The sequence below is a fragment of the Eupeodes corollae genome, chromosome 3 (assembly GCF_945859685.1).
Source record: "Eupeodes corollae chromosome 3, idEupCoro1.1, whole genome shotgun sequence".
Lineage (NCBI taxonomy): Eukaryota > Metazoa > Arthropoda > Insecta > Diptera > Syrphidae > Eupeodes > Eupeodes corollae.
Genome location: NC_079149.1, coordinates 88,264,379 through 88,285,928, shown reverse-complemented (window position 1 = coordinate 88,285,928; position 21,550 = coordinate 88,264,379). Strand labels below are relative to the sequence as shown.

The 21,550-nt window shown below is 34.3% G+C and overlaps 1 protein-coding gene across 1 annotated transcript; it reads left to right on the top strand.

The window, feature by feature from the left end:
• The first annotated feature begins 1,486 nt into the window (after positions 1-1,486).
• On the top strand, positions 1,487-9,081 carry LOC129949431 (glyceraldehyde-3-phosphate dehydrogenase 2). The gene is made up of 2 exons (XM_056060885.1): positions 1,487-1,632; positions 7,762-9,081. The coding sequence occupies exon 2, from the start codon at positions 7,782-7,784 to the stop codon at positions 8,778-8,780; it is 999 nt and encodes a 332-aa protein (XP_055916860.1). The 5' UTR covers positions 1,487-1,632; positions 7,762-7,781; the 3' UTR covers positions 8,781-9,081.
• Positions 9,082-21,550: the final 12,469 nt, after the last annotated feature.

Sequence of the window (21,550 nt, the reverse complement as noted above, 5' to 3'; positions counted from 1 at the left end):
GACGTGACTATTTTTTACTAACTCCTGACTTACTTAAAGACTAACTGACTGGGACGCGAAATTCAATGCAATTCTACATCCTCGTGGTGCATTCTGGGTTATGCTAAATGAATTGCTTTACTTGACTTTACGATGCAAACAGTGAGATGCAACCCCCCTGCTTGGCTCCACTATAGGATTTGGGGTGGTTGCAAGTTGGAGTGCGTGCTAGATGAATATATCTTAATCCTTATTCTATTATCACTATTAAAATAAGCCTACGTTAATGCTAAAGCAAGGAAAAAGTAATTTCATTGAAATATTTTGTTTTTGTAATTTTCAATTTTCTCAAAAACTAAAAGACATAAAATCATCTAAGAGCAATAAATTCTGAAATAAAAACAGTGGTAATTAATCTTGAAGTATTGAAAATTACACTTTAACCCTTTTTTACTTTTTTTGCAAAAGTTTTGACTTTAAAACTATTTTTTTCAAAAACTATGCATAGTTTTGACTTGATTTAAAAACAAGCTAAAAGACAAAAACGTTGGCTTTAAAAAAGGTATAATACTTAATTTTAATTATTACCATTATTTTTTAATTATTTTTTCCATTTAATGTTTTTTTTTAAATTGCCCCTACCGCCTAAACGGGGGAGACAGACCCCCCCTCCCATAGTAAAAAATGCTTGTTTTTAACTGTTCTATACAAATCCGTCATCAAACTTTGTCGCCAAATTTATCGTACTGTCCCCAAAAATTACACTTTAAACCTTTTTTTAAGTTTTTTGCACAAATTTTGAGTTTAAAAAAAAAATCAAAAACTTTACTTGATTTAAAAACAAACTAATAAACAAAAGTTTTGCTTTAAAAAAATGTATAAAACTTTGTTGTAAGTACTACCAATATTATTTAACAATTGTTTTCCATTTAACGTACATATTTTTTTCAATCGCTCTTTCCACCTAAACGGGGGGAGATAGACCCCCCTCCCGTGATAAAAAATATTTGTTTTTAACTGTTCTATACAAATCCGTCCTTAAAATTTATCGCCTAAGTTATCGTACTCTCCCCAAACAACGTAAGATACTAAAATGCTTTGAATTGTGTCTAAAAGTGAAAGATTTGTACTTTTCAAAATCATTATACAAAACATTGTTAGGAGATATTTTGAGTTTTAACTTAGTAAGCATTTTTAAAAGGGCATAGTTTAAAAACCTGATGAAAAATTTAAAGGTATGACTCGAATTCAGGACATCTTAACCCTTTAAAAAACTATTATTTTGTTTGTAGTATCACTATAGGGTTTATATAAAAAGTTGCATTCAAATTCAAAACATTGAAATGTGATTTCTCAAGTTAACTTATTGCTAATTCTAAATATATAAAACTGTCCACCTAATCAATTTACCGATGAAAACAAAAAGAGACAAATAAAAAGCTTTTAAACAAATGAGACAACAGTAAAACACCAACATTATGAACGGTAAAAATATATGTTCTGCAATAAAAAGCTACTCACCCACCGGTAATTTTCGTTAAAAGCTTTCTCTAAGAAAAGAAGATATAAATTTGCCCTTGATTTGACACTCGTCGTCTATCAGTCGTAGAGTGAAGTTGTGCATTTTGTCGGTTCTATATTTTTGTGAATTTGGTAAGTACTAAAATCTTTGCCTACTGTGATAAAGTGAAAAGAAAATATAGTTAAATATGCTTACATACATATGTACATATTTTTAATTAATTCTTAATTATTGTTGTCTTTTTTATCTTTTGTTTAAAAAATAAGTTTCCTCTTAAATGAATTTTTAATTACAATAAAATTATGCAATTAACGCATCAATCTATGAACATGATGAGTTACCTACTTCTTATCATTACTGCGTAATAATTTCTGCTAAATCTCGGGTTTTATCTTCATTCCTTTTTTAAAAAAAACGTTCTTATTTGTAAAAATTCTAATTGTTCGTAAAACTTTCTGTGCAAATATGTCCAAAAATAAGTCATAATTCATCGGTAATTTTTTCCTATGACCTTTAATGACCTTCCTAGAAAGGAAAAATGTGTTTCATTTTTTCTAAGTGGGGTGTGTTACATGCATAGCTATCTATTGATACACTGACGTGCTCTTTAATAAATTACTTGATAATTTCAATCAATTCGTATTTTTATTAAATAAGTACTTTGCCTACACAGAAAGCTAAAACTTTTACCGGTGAATTTTGCAAATATGTACATATGTAGCTAGAACAAGTTTTGTTTTATCTCGGAAAATTCCGATTTTAATGAATTCAAAAAAATTCATTCTCTGATTTCATTTCTCATTCAATTCCCCGTGATTAGATGAACATCTTTACAAAACTGATACAGGGTGGCTATAAAATTGCCTTTTTTAACATTAAATTTGATTTTTATAGTTGCTATAATTTATGGTAAAAATATAAACAATTACTACAGAAAACCAATTGTTTAAAGTTTATAGTTTTGTTTTAAAAAACATATAATTTGGTATCGTTATTTTGTAGGGTATGATGGGTACAATTGTGTATGTATACTTATATTTTTAAAAGTATATAAAAAGTGACCTTGCTTCTATTTCAAAGTTATACCCATTTACATGGTAGCTATTTAGGTAGATACTAAAATATGTACCATTGGGCATAGGTCTATTAAAATTGAATTGGCCCTTAATTTGAGAATTAATTAATTAAAAAAGAATATTTACGGTCATGGAAAAAATAATGGAAACAACCTGGTTTGTTTGTAATGCTTAAATATCCTTCGTTGTAATGCACTATTTTTTAAGTATGTATTACAGTTTTTAAAAGTACGGTTCAAATAATTATAATTATTTATTTCCATAGGAAAAACCATAGTAACGACAGACTTAAAACTAATTAACACAGTTTTTCTTAAACTAAAACAATAAAATATAAGTTTGTTCTAATATTTTATTGTACCACCACGATTTTTTAAGCTTCGTAGCATCTACGAGCCATGCAATCCATTAACGTTGCACAAGTGAAGGGTTCTGTAGTGTACCAGCTCCTTATCTTTGTTTTTGGATTTAATTCAACCAAGTCCTTTTTTGTATATTCCCCATAGATGCTCTATGGGTTTTAATTCCCGGGATTGTGACAGCCATTTTATTAGATGGACTTTGTTCTCTTTGAATCAGTTTTTGCAAGTCGGGAGTCATTGTCCTTCATTTACTTTCACATTTACGGCATGGTTTCTACGGCAAATTGAAACATAATACTTTCAAAGCATCCTTAATCCAATAAATTGGTCCCACGGGTGAAGCTGAAAAACATTCCCAAAGCACAATGTTGCCACCACCATACTTAAAGCCCTTTATCGTATATTTTCCGACCACAGGACATTTTTACAGTTGGGCCGTATTAATTCGTCTTTGAAAAGTGATTCCATTTTTGATATTTCTTTGGCTAAGCAGTGGAACTTTTCATGTAGACTGCGCCCTCAAATCCATTTCTATAAGCTTAATTCGAATCGTTATGCTTTTGACTTGTGCATTTAACTCCTTCCTAAATCTTCCCGTGCCAAAAAGGCATCAAACGTCTCAAAAAGTTGCTCGTTTTTGCTTCTCCTGTTGTGGTTCAAAACAAAGAGTGGTAAATACTTTTTTTTAGGGCAATTCATTAGGCTTGCAATTTCCACCAATGATTTGCCTTAATTTTTATAATTTTCATCAACTCTCTTTCCTCGTCTGAGCAATGTAACCCACGGCCAATCCTAAAAGTGTTAATAATGGGCAGGTTCAGGCAACATAAGGGACTTCATTTGCAGTGTCATGAATTTCAAATTCAGAACTTTACTTCGCAAACCACTACTTTAAGTTCATAGTACAAGAACTACCAAACACATTATTGTCTAAAAAACACTCCTCAGACAAGCTACAAGTCGATTACGATTTGTCTTTTGTATTGTAAAGAAATATTACTTATTTTTTTTCTAAATTGAGAAGGAACCTTTTTACAGAATACATAAAATGGAATTGTGCCTGAACCTGCCCAATATGAAAACAAATTTTCGTGATTAAATATATTTTAAAATTTGTTTTTTCAAGTGAATAAATCACCTTATTTATTATTTTTACACATTATTCCAGGGGGGTCATTCCGTAAAACAATTATCGTCAGACGATATCGTTTCGACGATAGTCTCACTTCACGTAAGACGATAATCGTCAAAGTGATATCGTCAAAACGATAGCGTTTGCACGATAGCTAAGTAGGTATCGTCTGCTATTAATTTCCATTGACAACTAAGCAAATTGAAGCAAACAAGTTTCGGTGTAGTTAAGTTTTGTTACAAAATAAAAATAAAAACGCAAAAATATACAATGAATTCTGTTACGCATTTTTTATATACAAGCATTAGTAATCTCTCCTAATTGTTATTAAATAAATAAAACAATTGTAGTTTTGGAATTGCAAAAGAGGACTTTATAATGATATTATAAACAATAAATTTGCAAGACGGTTGTCGTTCTGCATACATAATGTATATACATACATTCAATATTAAAATTTGTTGTAACTATTGAAACTTTTGGGCGTAGGAACATTGGTATATTCGACAGGCAACGACTTTTGTATCGCTCTTGCACACAGCACTAATCCAAATTAGTTTTGGAAACAAACAAATATTTTTAAAGCCAAGTTATGTTCCCTGTGGATAAAATGAAGTCTTCACTTCCTTCCCTTGGACTAAATTGGATTTATTACTGCAGCTGATTTACAAAAATATCAGACATTGGACAAACATTTTGATATTATTGTTTTATCTTCGGCGGCAACAAATTATAACTCAAAAAGTGACAATAAAAATAAACATCACAAAATAGGTGGCATGTTTATGAACAATACATTTTTTGCAAATTTTCAAAATTTTTTATAGAGAAAACCCAAGTTTAATAACATTTTCAAGCTATTGAAGAAGCATTATCTTTCGTTGAGTTCATTTTGACATTTCAGTCATAGTATAATATACTCAACGAACTTATACTGAAAACGATTGAACGAGACGATAGTGATAAAGTTACGTGAAGCAAATTATTGACGATATCGTTAATGATAATCGTTTTGACGATTATCGTTTCGGAAATTACGGAATGACTCCCCAGAATCGTTTTTAAATAATAGATCGAGTCTATTCTCCAACACTGGCTGGATGAGTAATAACCAGAACCGGTTCCTTCACTTTCTGAGTGCAATATTTAGTAAAGTGAAAATAGATTTACTTCTTTAAAGTTCTTAAGTGGCTTGGAACAACGGTTCTGCTTTCTATTTATTTGGACAGATTTTAAGCCACTTTCATGCGTATTTCGGCTGCCGAATATATCAATTTTGTAAAGAAGATGTTCAGCGGTCAAATAGAACAGCTTTCAATTCGAAATAGGTTTTACCAAGGGCCAGCCAAGAAATAAGATTGTAGGCATTCGAAATAAATAAATTAGCCCGATGTAAATTTTACACATATTATACTTTTTCATAGGTTTTAGTTCGAATCTTACTTCATAATCAACCTATTACGTCAAATTTTTGGACTATATCCTTTTATAAGTCAATAAAACTTAAAATTGATTTTATTGAATTGAAAAACACAAACGGTTGGTTAAAATTCAAATCAAATCAAATGGGGTGGCGCAACAGTCCGTTGTGAACCAGGGCCTAGTGACTTACAACTCTCAACCATTCCTGTGTGCGAGTAATGTTGTCAGGAATGGAGGGGACCTACAATTTTATGCCGAATCCGAACGGCTAGTTTGAGAAAGCACTTTTTCATGACAAGAATTACTCTTGAAGGATTTGTCAATTCCTCGCAAGAGGCAGTACCCGCGAAAATTAATTTTGTTTTTAAATTAAGGTGGCACAGGCAGGGATTGAACCCAAGACCCCTTGCATGACAGTCCAACGCACAAACCATCATGCCACGGGTACTACGTTGGTTGGTTAAAATTGGTTAAAATTATCAAACCAAAAATACAATTTTACAAATTTGCATTTGTCACTAATATGACAGTTCCTGTAGTTTTACATTCACAAAGCAAGTTGAATTTTGACTACGTAGTCACTAGATTTACGAATGCGCCCATTATTATAGGCTTTTTGAGGCTATGTACATTTATAAAGTATTTTTTTTTTCAATTCCAAATCTTCAATCCCTTAACTTCAATATACCTCTTAAAAACTCGTTATCTCACTTATTTTTCAAAAACACCTCATAAGTTTTCAGTCTTCACCTGCTATACATAAGTCTTGAACGAACGCTGAAACATTATGCTAAAACGGTATCAAATCAAGTTTTTGGTATATATTGAAGCAAAAATATAAAACTAATTTTAAAAACAGATATTTCTGAGATCGGCACAAAATATTAACTCAAAAATGAAGTATTAGGAAACAAAGAAATTAATTTGTTTTTCAAAACCTTTGATAGAGGCCCATGATAAATGGATTTCATAACTAATGAGAAATTACTAAAATTAAATGAGGCACAAAATGATTTGAACTTTATCTAGAAGATTAAGATTTGTAATTTGCTAAATAATCATACAATTTATTGTTAAGGAATATTTTGTGTTTGAACTTAGCCTTAAAGTCTTGGCTGTCTTTACCATTTTTGAAGGTTAATATTTCAAAAACTTGATGTAATAGAAAATTTTAAACGTGATATTTCAATTCAGGATATCTCAATACTTTAAAAAAGTATTGTTTCGTTTGTAACGCAAGCAAAACACATACTAATTAACATTATTTGATACAAACGTTTCCAAAAATCCAGCCATCCTGCCGTTTTGCTGATAAAAGCTTTCCGAACTTTGCATTTTTTAGTCGAAAAATATTTATTTTGTTTTTTTTTTTTTTTTAAACTGCTTGTTTCTTAAGACAAATGATGGTGAAATAAGTTACCCCAGTGTGTCGTACCCGTTGTCCAATACAAATATGCTTTTCTTTTAAATGGACTTTAAATTACCCAACCAAAACCATTAGAAATGTTGAAGAACTCTCCAACGGATATTATTAAATCAGCTTAAAGTCTTAGAATATCCACAAATCTTGTTCAATTTAGTTTTTAATCTTGGGGTAATGAGTTACGCTCGTGTGGCTGTATTACGTGTGACCGAATGCATTTCTTCCTTAGCGTTAGAAAGCGTTGTTAATCCAAAATGTCTACATTGGAAATAACTATTTATTCCAGAAATGTATACCAACATAGGTAAAGTCCAAAAACTTGATTTTTAAACACAATCTCAAACCAACTGAGCCACCTCTTCTCTTAACAAGAAAAAGTACATTTGATAATTTTAAATATTCTTTTCCAATGGGACTCTCTGTCTTTTGGGCACCAAAAATATCTTTTTGTAGCGTTCACATTTCTTTGACGTTAGGAAAAAAGGTCTTAAGTCAGAAACTATTTACACAGACTTAATGAACTCAAGATGTTAATATCAAAATAATCAGTTTTTTTGTCTTGTGACTTAATACTGAATTAGTACAATATTTAGCAAGTGTTATAGATTCAAGTTGTTGGCCGTCACACCAAATTAAAAACTTAAAGTGCAATTTTTAGACTATACCTTTCTAGCTATTGACAAAGATTTATTACTCGCAGTCAAGGAAATACTATTCCTTTTTCTTCGATTGTCTGTTGGAAAATCTTCTTGAGAAACTGTCTTCTATGTATTTTAAGATAACTTAAGTTAATTTTTTTTTAAATTGTTATTAAAATATTGTTCTGTTTTCTTGTATATTTTCAGTTTAAAAACAATAAATCATCATGTCGAAAATTGGTATTAACGGATTCGGACGTATCGGACGCTTGGTCCTTCGTGCCGCCATCTTAAAGGGTGCCACCGTTGTAGCTGTCAACGATCCCTTCATTGATGTCAACTACATGGTTTACTTGTTCAAATTCGATTCAACCCACGGTCGCTTCAAGGGAACCGTTACCGCCGAAGGTGGCTGCTTGGTCGTCAACGGACAGAAGATCACCGTCTTCAGCGAACGAGACCCCAAGGACATCAAATGGGCCAGCGCTGGCGCTGAATACATTGTCGAATCGACTGGTGTCTTCACAACCATTGAAAAGGCTTCAGTTCATTTGAACGGTGGTGCCAAGAAGGTCATCATCTCTGCCCCATCAGCCGACGCACCCATGTTCGTGTGCGGAGTCAACTTGGATGCTTACGATCCATCAATGAAGGTTGTCTCCAACGCCAGTTGCACCACCAACTGCTTGGCTCCATTGGCCAAGGTCATCAACGACAACTTTGAAATTGTTGAAGGTCTGATGACAACTGTTCACGCAACCACCGCCACCCAAAAGACCGTCGATGGTCCATCTGGCAAGTTGTGGCGTGATGGTCGTGGTGCTGCCCAGAACATCATCCCAGCTGCTACTGGTGCTGCTAAGGCTGTCGGCAAAGTCATTCCAGCCTTGAATGGCAAACTTACTGGCATGGCCTTCCGTGTCCCAACCGCCAACGTATCCGTCGTCGATTTGACTGTCCGTTTGGGCAAACCAGCCTCATACGAAGCCATCAAGCAGAAGGTTAAGGAAGCTGCCGAAGGTCCCCTCAAGGGAATCCTCGACTACACCGAGGAGGAAGTTGTCTCATCTGATTTCATCAGTGACAACCACTCTTCCATCTTTGATGCCAAGGCCGGTATCTCATTGAACGACAACTTCGTCAAACTCATTTCATGGTACGACAACGAGTTCGGTTACTCCAACCGTGTCATTGACTTGATCAAGCACATGCAAAGCAAGGATTAAATATGTCCCTTGGGAGAGAGAAATATAAACACACAAACAAACTCAGCAAAGAACGCCCCCACTACCAATGCGCTCTCATTTAAATTATAAAATTCAATTTTAATACACACCATTGTTAAGTTACAAACAAAAATATTTTAAAAATAATCCGTTACGAGTTGCAAAGCGTTGAGTATAATTAAAAAATTAATATTATATTACAACACCAAGTGTAAAATGATAAAATTAAAATAACTTGTAGAAGATACGTTTTAAGTTTCTGATCATCGGAAATAAATTATGTGTCGTAAGGTAAAATGAATTTTGTGTTTTCTTTTATTATTTTTTTGTTTTCAATGTAAGTTCAATGCTTTGAACTGAGTTCTAGACTTGCTTAAATTCTTGCTTATCAGAACCACAGCCAGGCCTTTAAAATATCACTATGGGTTGTGATTGTTATTGTCATAACACAAATAAAAACAAAGTTAAAGGTTATCATCACAAACTAATATGCAATCCAATAATTCAAGACGTTTATTGGCAAATTTACTGATCGAGCATCACAAACTATCATCATTGTTGAAGTTAGCTATGAGGAGAAAACAACAATTTATTTTTAGGTCGTTATTATCAATAGGGAATGGAATGTTCGGTTAAAGTAACATTTTAGGAAAGGAAAAGTTAAATGTAAAAGATCACCTTTTTCCAATATAAAGTCATCGGGAATTCCAAAATGCTCAAGTGTCATGAAGTCCAAACTGAGAACTTTACTTCACTTACCTCTACCTTTAGTTCATCGTACAAAGACTATATTAGTCTAAAATACGTAGAAGGAATATCAACTCTCATTTGTTATTTGGTAATCAGCCTATTCTTAATATTCCCGGGGAAAACAATTCCCCGGGAGACTTGATCTCCTGAGAGTAAAATTCTCCTATTCCGAATTCCCCGGGAGACAGTTGTTCCCTTCGAAATCGGGAACGAAAATTTTGTATGTTCGAAACAGCTGTTCCGATATATTTGACACAAGAATGTACATAGGTGTACAACAGTTTCAGAAAAGGAAAACAAACATTTTGAAATTGATATTTATGCATAAATAAATGCATATATTATGTATAAGTAAATTAAATTAAAAAATGTTCAGTACTGCAGCAAGAATCTTTTTTGAAGAGGAGCTAGAAGATCCTTGAGGGACAGTTCGAACCCTCTGGAGTTGCCTCAATGGTTGTAAGTACTTGTAAATTCACAAAGATTTATTCTAAATTTGTTTTTCTAGTTTCATTAAACAACTTGATTCTTAGGTTTCAAAAGTATTATAGAGTTAACAAGGTTGTCTTTAAGTATTTGCTGGATATTCTCTCTAGGTCCTGTGATCCAGCTAAAAAAAGTTTTACGATTCCACCAATAACAAAATTGAGTGCTTGTGGGGGTGGGAAAAGACTACAATGTTGGACTGGCCCAACCTAGTTTTAGCAAAGTGCTTGCCGAAGTCTTAAACGTTTTGGAGGAGCAACTATGTCCAGAATGGATAAAAGTATGCCACACGACCGCAGAAAAAAGAAGAGTTGCGCTGGCCTTCTACTCAAAACATAACTTTCCTGGCATTGTAGGGTGCGTTGATGGAACGCACGTTCGGATCATTGCCCCATCTGTACATTTATATTATAACAGAAAGGGAACATATAGCCTAAATGTTATGCTAGTTTGTGATGATCAACTAAGAATTCAATACGTTGATGCCTCCCATCCAGGCGCGTGTCATGATTCTTTCATTTGGAATATAAGCGCGTCAAGGGCCCATTTTGAGCAGGAGTATTTAAATGGCATGAGAAGTGGGCACTTGTACTTGCTTGCGGTCGAGAAGATCTTTGTGGAATTGGCGTTGCTTCTGCCTGGACAGGTTCGATTTCCAAAGATAGGAGTTATTCTTCAGCAAGCAATTCCGTTTGGGAATGGAGAGGAAATGGTTTTTTTTTTGCTGGCTTTAAATTGTCTTTATTGGATTTCCTTTTCCTTGCATTCTGATCACTCCAAACCTATTATTATATATGTACATGTAAATATATGTTTATAAAAATAAATCTACTGAATTTTTGTTTAAATGTTTACTTTTTTCCATTCTGTTTGTGTCTTTCTTGGTGGTCCACACGAATTCAGCTTATTTTCCACCATTTGCCAAAACAATGCCACTTCCTCCTTTGTTTTCTTGTGGAAGCCACACGCAATATCGCGTTTAGCCTCCATCAAATTTAAAAGTATTTCAAGCTGACCCTTGTTTGTTGTTTTTGACCTTTACATATTTGAAATGTTATCAATTATTATTTCAAAAAAAAAGATTCAATTGTCGGGAACAAACTCGCGCCGAATGAATTCGTATTTTCCCTTTTTTCGACATTTAGAATAGCTACTTTTTTTCCCGGAGTATGTTTTCCCATTTTCGAACTTGTTTAGAATAAGGGAAATTGAAAAGGGAACAAAATCCCCGGGAATTTTTAATTTAGAATGAGAGAGTAGGGAAAAGGGAAATATTTCCCCGGGAATTGCCATTTAGAATTGGGCTGAATGACCAATATTTTATCAAGATATTAATGGTAGAAACTAAATATCACATTTCTATTGAAATTGAAACCAATGTCTACAATACAAAAAATATGTTTTAAGTGTGAGAGGAATAATTGAGTAGTTTGTGTCCACTTTTTCGAAATGTCAAAATGGTCTAACGGTTTTTACAATTTCTCCACTTTAGTTTGATCGTGATCTAATTTTGTTAAAAGTTATTTATTTTTCAACCAGGTATATCTGTTTGATAAAAACATTTTTTGCCATAAAGAAGAATTTATCATTAACGACGTATTTGAAAACGAAGACAGCGGTCTTCAACATATGTTTGACATAATAATCGAGGACTAATTTATTGAAAATGTCGAAGCTCTTGAAGGTTATGAAAGTGGTCAAAATGTTGCCAATTGTTAGTGAAGAAGAAATTGTTCTTAGTGAATTGAGAACAAATTTACCAGTGTCATTTGTTTTTGTTCCACCAAATTGGAGAAAAAAACATACAGTGCAACCAGCAGGTGAATATTTAGTCAACAAACATGAAAATTTAGAAAACCATGACGCTTACTCAATATTTAGCAATACACTCCGCTCCACTTGAATAGAAACAAACTTTTTTTTTACTATCAGACCGTGCAGCGCTTTAATAAATATATAAATTCATATTTAGGTCCGGGGAGTACGGTGGCCATTGAAGTAAGGTAACATTTTTCTCGGCTATCCAACTTTTAATGATCCTTGCGTTGTGGATTGGCGCGTTGTCTTGTTGAAAAGTCCATGGAATTGGTCCAAATACATTGGTAACCTTAGGGAAAGCTTCTTGCAATATTTGCTTGTAGGAGTTTGCCGTCATTTTCAACGTGGCAAACTCCAGATCAACTGTTCCAAACCAGGAAATTGCCCCTACACCATTACACCGCCTTCTCGGCTATGGTGGTCGCGTTTCAAAAACCTTGGTTCCTTTCTCATGTCATGAAAATAGAAATTATACCCGTTTCGTCAGAAAACATCACTTTTGTCCACTCTTCCTTCCACGTCATATTCCCTCTGCAAAAATCTGTTCTATTTTTCGGCGTATTGGATTTAATGGTCGTTTTTTCTTCAATTTAAGGCGCTTTAAATGTTGTGACCTACGAATGACACGTCTAATAGTGTTAAGACTAGCTACAATACCACTCTTCGCCTTGATTTTAGCAGCAGAGTCGCTTGAATTGGAGGCCAGCCTAATAATCTTTCTTCTGTCTGCTTCTGTTAAAAAATAACCTAATGGTATTTTCCTGAAATATTCTGACCATGCAGTTTAATTTGCAATAGATTCCTCTTATAGGAACTAAAACAAAGAGGTGAATTTAGAAATTTACCAAAGTGCTACACGTTTCGATAGTAAGAAAAAAGTTTGTTTCTATTCAAGAGGAGCGGAGTGTATAATTACAAAAGAAATTATTAATCTCAATTTCAAAGAAATCTTTTTGCTAAGCAATCGGGCACTTTCAATAAATGATTCTGAAATAAAAGCTTTTATTGGAATCAATTTTCTAATGGGTATCAAGCCTCAAGGAAGCTATAGAGATTATTGGTATCCTCGGCCTCAACTGCACGATTCTTTCATTGCTAATGTTATGCCAGTAAAATGGTTTGATTGGCTTTTGGGAAACTTGCACTTGAACAATTCGTCGCTTGTGCCCAGAAAAGGATATCCAGGATTCAATAACTTCAACCATTATTGGATTTTTTGGAACAGAGGTTTCGATTCTTTTTTCATCCTGGACAATTTCTTGATGAATCCATGATACAATTTAAAGGTATGTTACAAAAAATAGTTTCTTTTATATTCTTGCTGCAATGTTCTTCTTTGGTCCCCTGAAGGACGTTCTACTCTTATTCAATACATGCCCAAAAAATCCAATCAAGAGAGGGTTCAAGGTTTGAATGCTGTGTACCTGTAGTGGATACGTTCTTCGATTTGATTTATACACCGGTAAAAAAAGGAAACTTCGTTGAGAAAAAAAAAATATGAACGCGTGTGGAACAGTGCGTCAAAATCGTATATTTTTGCCAACCAATATCAAAAGTGATAAGCAAAAGAAGAGGGGGGAAAATGATTGGAAAGTTAGTGACACCGGCTTATCTTTTATGAAGTGGATGGATAAAAGGGCCGTCACTGTTCTGTCTAATTTGCATGATCCGAACTCATGCGTGTAAGTTCAAGGACGACGAAACGATGGTTCTCGAAAAGATGTTGAAATTCGGAAGATGGTGTCTTGCTATAATATGCACATAAATAGCGTCGACAAACTGGATCTTATATCTTATCTTTAACATTTACATAATCGTACAGATTTGCAACCGAAAACAAAATAAAATCTGTGTCCAAAAAAAAAAATAAGTCATATGTCATATCGATCTCCCGAAAGAACCTCATTTAGGAGATGTGCAATTTTGTAGCACCAAAGACCATCGAAGAAGCACCCAGTGTGCTTGTTGTCTGTGGTATTTATTTATTCTTCTCTACGATATACATCAACAGATTTGATAATTAAATATAACAATATATATGTACATATATAACATTTATAAAAGTCTTTAAAATGTATTAAATCTCTTAGCAAACTTATATCTAGAACATAGTAAGAATTATTAAATAATTTACAGCTATGACTTAAGGGTTCACGCAATCCATAATTAGTTCTATGTGAAACTTCCAATAATAAGGGCCTCACTCTTAATGATCTTGAAAGAGCATAAATATTAATAGAACAATAGAGCAAGCTAGAACAATCAATGTAGTTACACAAAACATGCCGAACAAACGTTATACTATACATTACTTTACGCGATTCAAGAGATTGCATTCCTAATAAAAGTCATTTTGAACAATATCAACATTTCCAAAAAAAAATTTTCAAAGCAAAACGCAAGAAGTTTTTCTATACTCTTTCAATCTTAGTTATATCAGATTGAGTTGTTGGATTCCACACAACGCACGCATATTTTTTTTTTTTTTTTTATATTATACGCGCACTCAAGGGGATATGAATACCCTTATCATGATAAATCACAGTGCGAGCAATTAAGAAGGGAGGATAGGATTAGAAAGGAGATACCGATGCACATTGGTTTTGAATGTCTGAATATTGTAATGAGTGGGAAACATTGAGTCTGGTAAAGCATTCCACATTCGTGTGGTGCGGCTGAAGAAGGAATCTCTGTACTTTACAGTACGTCCAAAATTGGGCTCAAGGGTAAACTGATGAGCATTCCTAGAGGAACGGGTATTACGGTTGAATTGTTTGAGGGGAGGAATGCAACTGGCTATTTCATTAGAGCATTGTTTATGAAAGTAGCGATAAAATAATGACAGGCATGAAACCTTACGACGGTGCTCCAGAGATACAAAAGTTTCAGTTAGACAACGGTCACCTATCATTTTTAGAGCTCTCTTTTGAATTCTGTCTAGGAGACTCAAGTAGGTTATAGGAGCACCTGCCCAGATATGGGAATTGTACTCGAGTTTCGGACGAATATAGGCTTTATAGATTATAGCCAGATCAGTAGGAGTAAAAAACTTCTTGCACCTTCGAAGAAAACCTAAACTCTTAGCAGCATTTTTGGCGATGTCAAATATGTGATCACTCCACAACAAGTGGTTTGTAATGCACATACCTAAGACTGAAAGCTGTTCAGTCTCCTCGATGCAAGTACCACTCATGGATAGTGGCATAGGGGAAAGGTTACGCTTTTGTGACAGTAGACAGCATTGAGTTTTCGAAGCATTAAATTCTACACGGTTTTTGATTCCCCATTGCACAATGCTGTCAAGATCAGAATTTAATGAGCTCATCATACGCTGCCGTTGGTAGTCCACATCCGAAGAACAAGGATGAGAATCTAGAAACGAATATGAAAAGCTGAGGGTACTGTCATCAGCGAAACAATTAAGTGGGTTAGAAGTTTCAGACAAAAGATCATTTATAAAAATAAGGAAAAGTGTCGGAGACAAAACGGAGCCCTGAGGCACACCAGCGTTTATTTTGTGGATATCAGATTTGAACCCGTCCAAGACTACTTGAATTGAACGGTCCGAAAGGTAATTTTTAACCCAACGAAGAAGTGATTCATCAATACCAAATGCACGCATTTTCGATAAGAGAGCTTCGTGCCAAACTCTATCAAATGCCTTTGAAATATCAAGTGCAATAATCTTACTTTCTCCAAAACGATGTAAAGATTTGTTCCACTGTTCGGTGAGATAAACCATGAGATCACCAGTGGATCTATTGCAACGAAAGCCATACTGCCGGTCATTAAGAAGCTTCCGTTCTTCAAGATATTTCTTAAGCTGAAAATTGATCAGTGTTTCCATGACCTTGGAAAGAAGGGACGTAAGTGCAATTGGACGATAGTTAGATGGTGAGGAGGATTCGCTTTTTTTAGGAACAGGCTGGATAAATGCAGTTTTCCATCCACTCGGAAAGAGACCTGTAGCGTAGGACAGATGGAAAAGTTTACGCAGTGGTTTTGCCAGCGTTGAAGAACATCTCTTCAGAACAATAGCGGGGATACTATCTGGGCCAGCGGATTTGTGAATGTCAAGATTTTTAAGTACTCTAGTAACTGAACGAGTGCGAAAGAAGATCCGTCCCATAGAATCGTTCACTCTTTCAAGTACAGGCGGAGTCATGTCACTCACTGGCAGCATCGAATTAACAGCAAACTGTGCTGCAAGCAAATTGGCTTTATCAATCGCGCTTACGTAGGGAGTGTCATTATAAACGAGCGTAGGAACTGACGATGACGTAGTGTTGCGCACATTTTTTACAAATGACCAGAAAGTTTTACTACCATTGGGACATTGTAGTATTTTTTGCCGTAATTTCTGGTCATGCAAAAATTTAATGCGTCGTATATGTCCGTTACAGGTCTTTCTAGCTTGTTTGAACTTATTCCGGTTTTCCTCAGTTGGGTTGGCTTTGTAATTCCGGAAATTTACATTTTTGATCCTAATAACCTCTTTACAGCTCGAATCAAACCATGAGTTTTCTTTGGGTTTAATAGATTTCACCCTATTCGGGATAAAATTTCTCATTCCGCAAAGAATTAAGTTTGTAATCATATCTGCGCTGGAATCCACGTCACTATCGAGGAAGCATAGTGACCAGTTAAAGCTCCTGAAGAATTCATTGAGACCGTCCCAGTTGGCTTTCTCATATTGCCAAACGGTTCTCGTAGGGGTTTTAACTTTAACTGGCGTTTTTTGGCATGAGAAATTTGCAGATATGACACAATAGTCTGATGTACCTAGAGGCGATAATACACTGACAGTATATTTATTAGGATCAGAAGTAAGAAACAAGTCTAGAGTGTTGGCGGATTGACCTGCAACGTCAGGAATCCGAGTTGGCTCGTCAACTAACTGAGTCAAGTGGTTTAACTCAGCAAAAATCTCGACATACCTTCCTTCGGATGTTGTCTGACCAGAATAGCGCAGCCACGAAGAATTATGTACATTGAAATCGCCCGTAACAACGATCTCACTGTGCGGAAAATGGGATAAAATTCTCTGGATAGAGTCGGACAGCGCATCGAATTCGTTAGAAGTCGAATTATTATCCAGACTTGGGCTACGATATATAAAACAAGTGTGAATGATGCGCCTTTGGACGGTGAATTTAAACCACATATAATTAAAATTTGTGTTGGTGCACTGACCATATTGTGGTAGAAGTTGATAGGCAACATCATTCCGTACATATACAGCAAGACCATGGTGAGGAAAGAAGGTATAACAATACTAGAATAGAGAGATTTTAAAGTATATGGATCAGTAAATTCCAAAGAATTTCTTTTCATGAATCCCAACAAAGAATTTGATTTTGAAATTATAGAATTTATGTGAAGTTGAAACATAAGTTTTTCATCAAATATTACACCAAGATCGTTAAATTCATGAATAATTTTCAACATAACATTGTCTAGTGAGTACAATGGAACGATATGGTATAAACAACGGTTATAAGACATACAAGTGCATTTTTGAATATTTAATTTTAAGTCATTTAGTTTGCACAAATGCTACAAATTTATTAAGATCATTTTGCATAAACGATCAGCAGAATTAGAAATAATTGCAAAAAACTTAATGTCATCAGCAAAGATGGCAGGCATATCATTTACAAGAAGTAGGAACATAGGGGGTCCCAAATGACTCCCTTCAGGAACACTAGAGGTAACAATTATTTCCTTAGAACAAATGTCATCTACAACTACCATTTGCTTACGACCACACAAGTAAGATTTAAACCAACCAAGGAAAGGGTCAGAAACTCCACAGCACTCAAGTTTCTTCAAAAGAATTTTCAAGTTTACTCGGCTAAATGCTTTAGAAAAATCTGTGTAATAGATTAATAATAACATATAAACTGTTTAAACAAATGAATGTATTTTGTTGTTGTAAAAATGTTTGTGCAAATTGTTTGAGAAGTGTGTAGTGATGATGCGTGTTTGCGCAAGCGGTTTGAACAAAATCAACAGAATTTGAATTTTCCGTGGCTGCACAAACATGTTTGGTGTGTATTGAATTTTGCTCAAACAGATGCCAATTTAGAGTTAACATAAATAAACAAGAAGAACAATTTTTCTTAATAGCCAAGGCAATAATCAAAGCTCCACATGCTAAATCACTCATTGCTGTGTGTCCGTAGGTTGGTCTGATTAACATGAAAAAGGTCACGCAACTAATATCTCTCAAACATGTTTGTGTAGTGTGTGGCGAAACTATGTTTGCTCAAACACACGTTTGAACAAACGTGTTTGCGTAGTTTATGGGCCCTACAAACTACATGAATTTGTTTATTTTTCCCTAAAGCATTTATCGAAAAACAACTAAATTTGATACAGTGGAACGTCCTTTTCATCAAATCCATGTTGTGACTCACTTACATGTCCCCTTAATAAATCGACAAAAATTTCCTTAACCAGACAATTCAGTATCTTTGGGATTATAGATAGTTTAATAGGTCTATAATTCCCAATATTATCTTTCTTCCCTGATTTAAAAATGGGTTTTACAATCGAGAGTTTCCACTCATCAAGAAATGTAACTGTAGATAAGGACTGATTAAACAATTCTGTTAATGGCACAGAGAGAACGTCAGCACAATGCCTTAAATAGGAATCAAATATCGAAGGAAGCGATTCAAAATAATATTTATCTAACGTATCTGCACTTGTTAAATTATAAATAGATTCAAAGTGGTCAGCAAACATATTTGCAATTTCTTCAGGGTCTGAAGACGATTTCTGGTCGAAATGCATCGTTGATGGAAATCCAACACTTCTGCGCTTTGTGTTGATATAATTCCAAAATTGTTTTGGATTTGATTTCAAGTTCGATTTCATTAATTGTACAAAATAAAAAAAATAAATTGGGTGGCGCAACAGTCAGTTGAGAAATAGGGCCTAGTGACTTAGAACTCTCAACCATTCCTGTGTGCGAGTAATGTTATCAGGAATGGAGGGGACCTACAGTTTATATGCCGAATCCGAACGGCTAATGTGAGAACGCACTTTTTCATGACAAGAGTTACTCTTGGAGAATTTGTCAATTCCTCGCAAGAGGCAGTACCCGTGAAAAGACTTTTAGATGTCATAGGCAGGGATCGAACCCAAGACATCAGGCATGACAGTCCAACGCACTAACCATCATGCCACGGGTACTACATTAATTGTACGTAATTGCAAAATTTAGACAAGAAAACAAACTCTTTCCTCAGACGACAAAAAAGTGTATGGTCAACCATAGAAATTTGACTGCTTAAAACGTTTATGCACAAAATTCTTAGCATTCTTTAACTTCTTAAGCCTGCTATTATACCACTTAGGACTAAAGTTTGATTTTTTTTCGAATTAAAGGCACAACATTATTCAAAGCTTCGTTAAGAATATTTTTTAATTTACCAAAATGTTCTGATAAATTAGAATTTTTGAACTCAGATAACCAATATATATTACTAAGATGAGATTTAGTTAAATTCAAATTATTTACATTAAATTTACGATAATATGACTCTTGAGTTATTAAATTTACTGAAATTATCATAATTATAAGTAGATATGAAAACATTTATTGCAGTATGATGAACAGAATTATTGAGTATTGGAAGGGTTTCAGAAATATTAATATTTAAATTATCAGAAGCAAAAACTAAGTCTAAGAGCCTATTTATTGAATTGAAAACATTATTCATTTGATTTAAATTTAAAGAAAACAGAGAACCACACATCATGAGTTCAATTTCAGAGTTTATTAAAACTGGCATTAATTTATTCTCATGAACCATGGTCCAATTTAAGTTGGGTAAATTGAAATCACCAAGTACACAAATATAATTATTTTCATTTTGTGACAAGTTGTCAATCCTATCAATATCATCAAGATGTTATTTGTAGAAGGCAGCAACACTTGCGGGGGGTATATAACTGAGGAGAATAAGAACTTTTAACTCAGCAAATGACACTCTCACGCATAATATCAAAATCAGATGCATCAATGGAGAGAGAGATAGATTATTTAGCTTAGATGAAAATCCTCCCATGTTTTGATAGAACATAGAATAAATAGTTTTTGTTATGTGTTATATATGGTACATTGATAACTGAACGTGTTGATGATAATGGAAGTAATAGAGATCACTTAATCACGCAAACAGTTTTTGTACATGTTCTCTTTTAGAAAATATTTGTATGTTAGTATTTGCACAAGCTTACAAGCTGAGTTGGACCAACTTTTCGCATTGCAACCATATACAGTTGGAAAGAGAATTAAATACCCTTTCATATGAGAACGAACCCAACTCAATAACGAATGAAGGTAAGTAGTTGACTTAACATTTTAAATGCAGGCAACCCTGTGTTGGGTCAACTTTTGGCTAAGCGACCTTAAGCTTTTTGACGGATTTTTAAATGTGCTTTCATTTAAAACAAAAACCGATTCAATAAGACAGGATCAATTTTATATACTTACCAAACTGTTAAAATTAAAAAAAGCAGGCAAACCTAGGTTATGCCATCTATTGGTAAGGCAACCTTATGCTAGGTAGTACCCGTGGCAAGATGGTTAGTGAATTGACAAATTCTCCAAGAGTAATCCTTGTCATGAAAAGTGAATTCGGCTTAAAACTGAGGTCCCCTCCATCCCTGACGCACACAGGAATGGATTAGAGTAGTAAGTAACTAGGCCCTAGTTCTCAACGGACTGTTGCACCACCCAATTTATTTTAATACTATGCTAATAAATAGATAATTTAATACCCTTTCATTTAAACAATAAACTGACTAAATAAAACATGAGATCATTTTTGTACGCTTACCAAAGACTTAACCATTCAAACGACCTAGGTTAAGCCTGGTTTTGGCTAGGCAATCGAATTAGAGTTAAATTGTCTTACATTTGACACCTTAATCGGTTAAATAATAGATGAGGGTGTACATATTAACTCCGAAGACCCACCTCTTTAAACCAGGCAACTTTCTAATGGGGTCAGGGTATAAGTAGGCAACCCTGTTTTATTTCATCCTTATGTCATGGTATTTCATAATATGCACGGTTTTTGTAAATAATAGATAAGGATAATTGAACTCAAAAATGCACTTTTGTTTTGCAATATTTAGCACCTTAGGGCCAAGTTATAGCCAGGGCTAGGCAACCCAAAAGCAAATTGTTATTCCAATTAATATCTTTGATAAAATATTGATCATTATCAATTAACAGATGAGGGTAGATATTCCTTCTACGTATCTCGTACTATATCAAATATATTGTTGCGTACAAAACACTTCTAGGCAAACTACAAGTTCATTACGATTTTTATTTTGTATTGAAAAAGAATTGTATTCCAAATTTACAGGGAACCTTTTTACAGAAAGTATTAAATGAAGTTGTGCAAAAAATAAATAAATCATAGAGTAATAGAGTTCAGCTTTCAGTGTCATTTTGATAGAAGAAGGCTTGACTCAATAGTTAGGGAGATTTTTCTTGACTAACTTTTCAGTTGTTGCCATAATTTGAAGATAATTTGTTGACAGATGGCCAATCAGATGCTAGAAACTTGCCTTACTTTCAAGACCCTTATGCCTAATGTTACTTACTTAAGGTGGCGCTACAGTCCGGGGCGGACCTGGGCCTCAACCAACAAGCGTCTCCAGCCAGCTCGGTCCCTAGTTAGCTGTCTCCA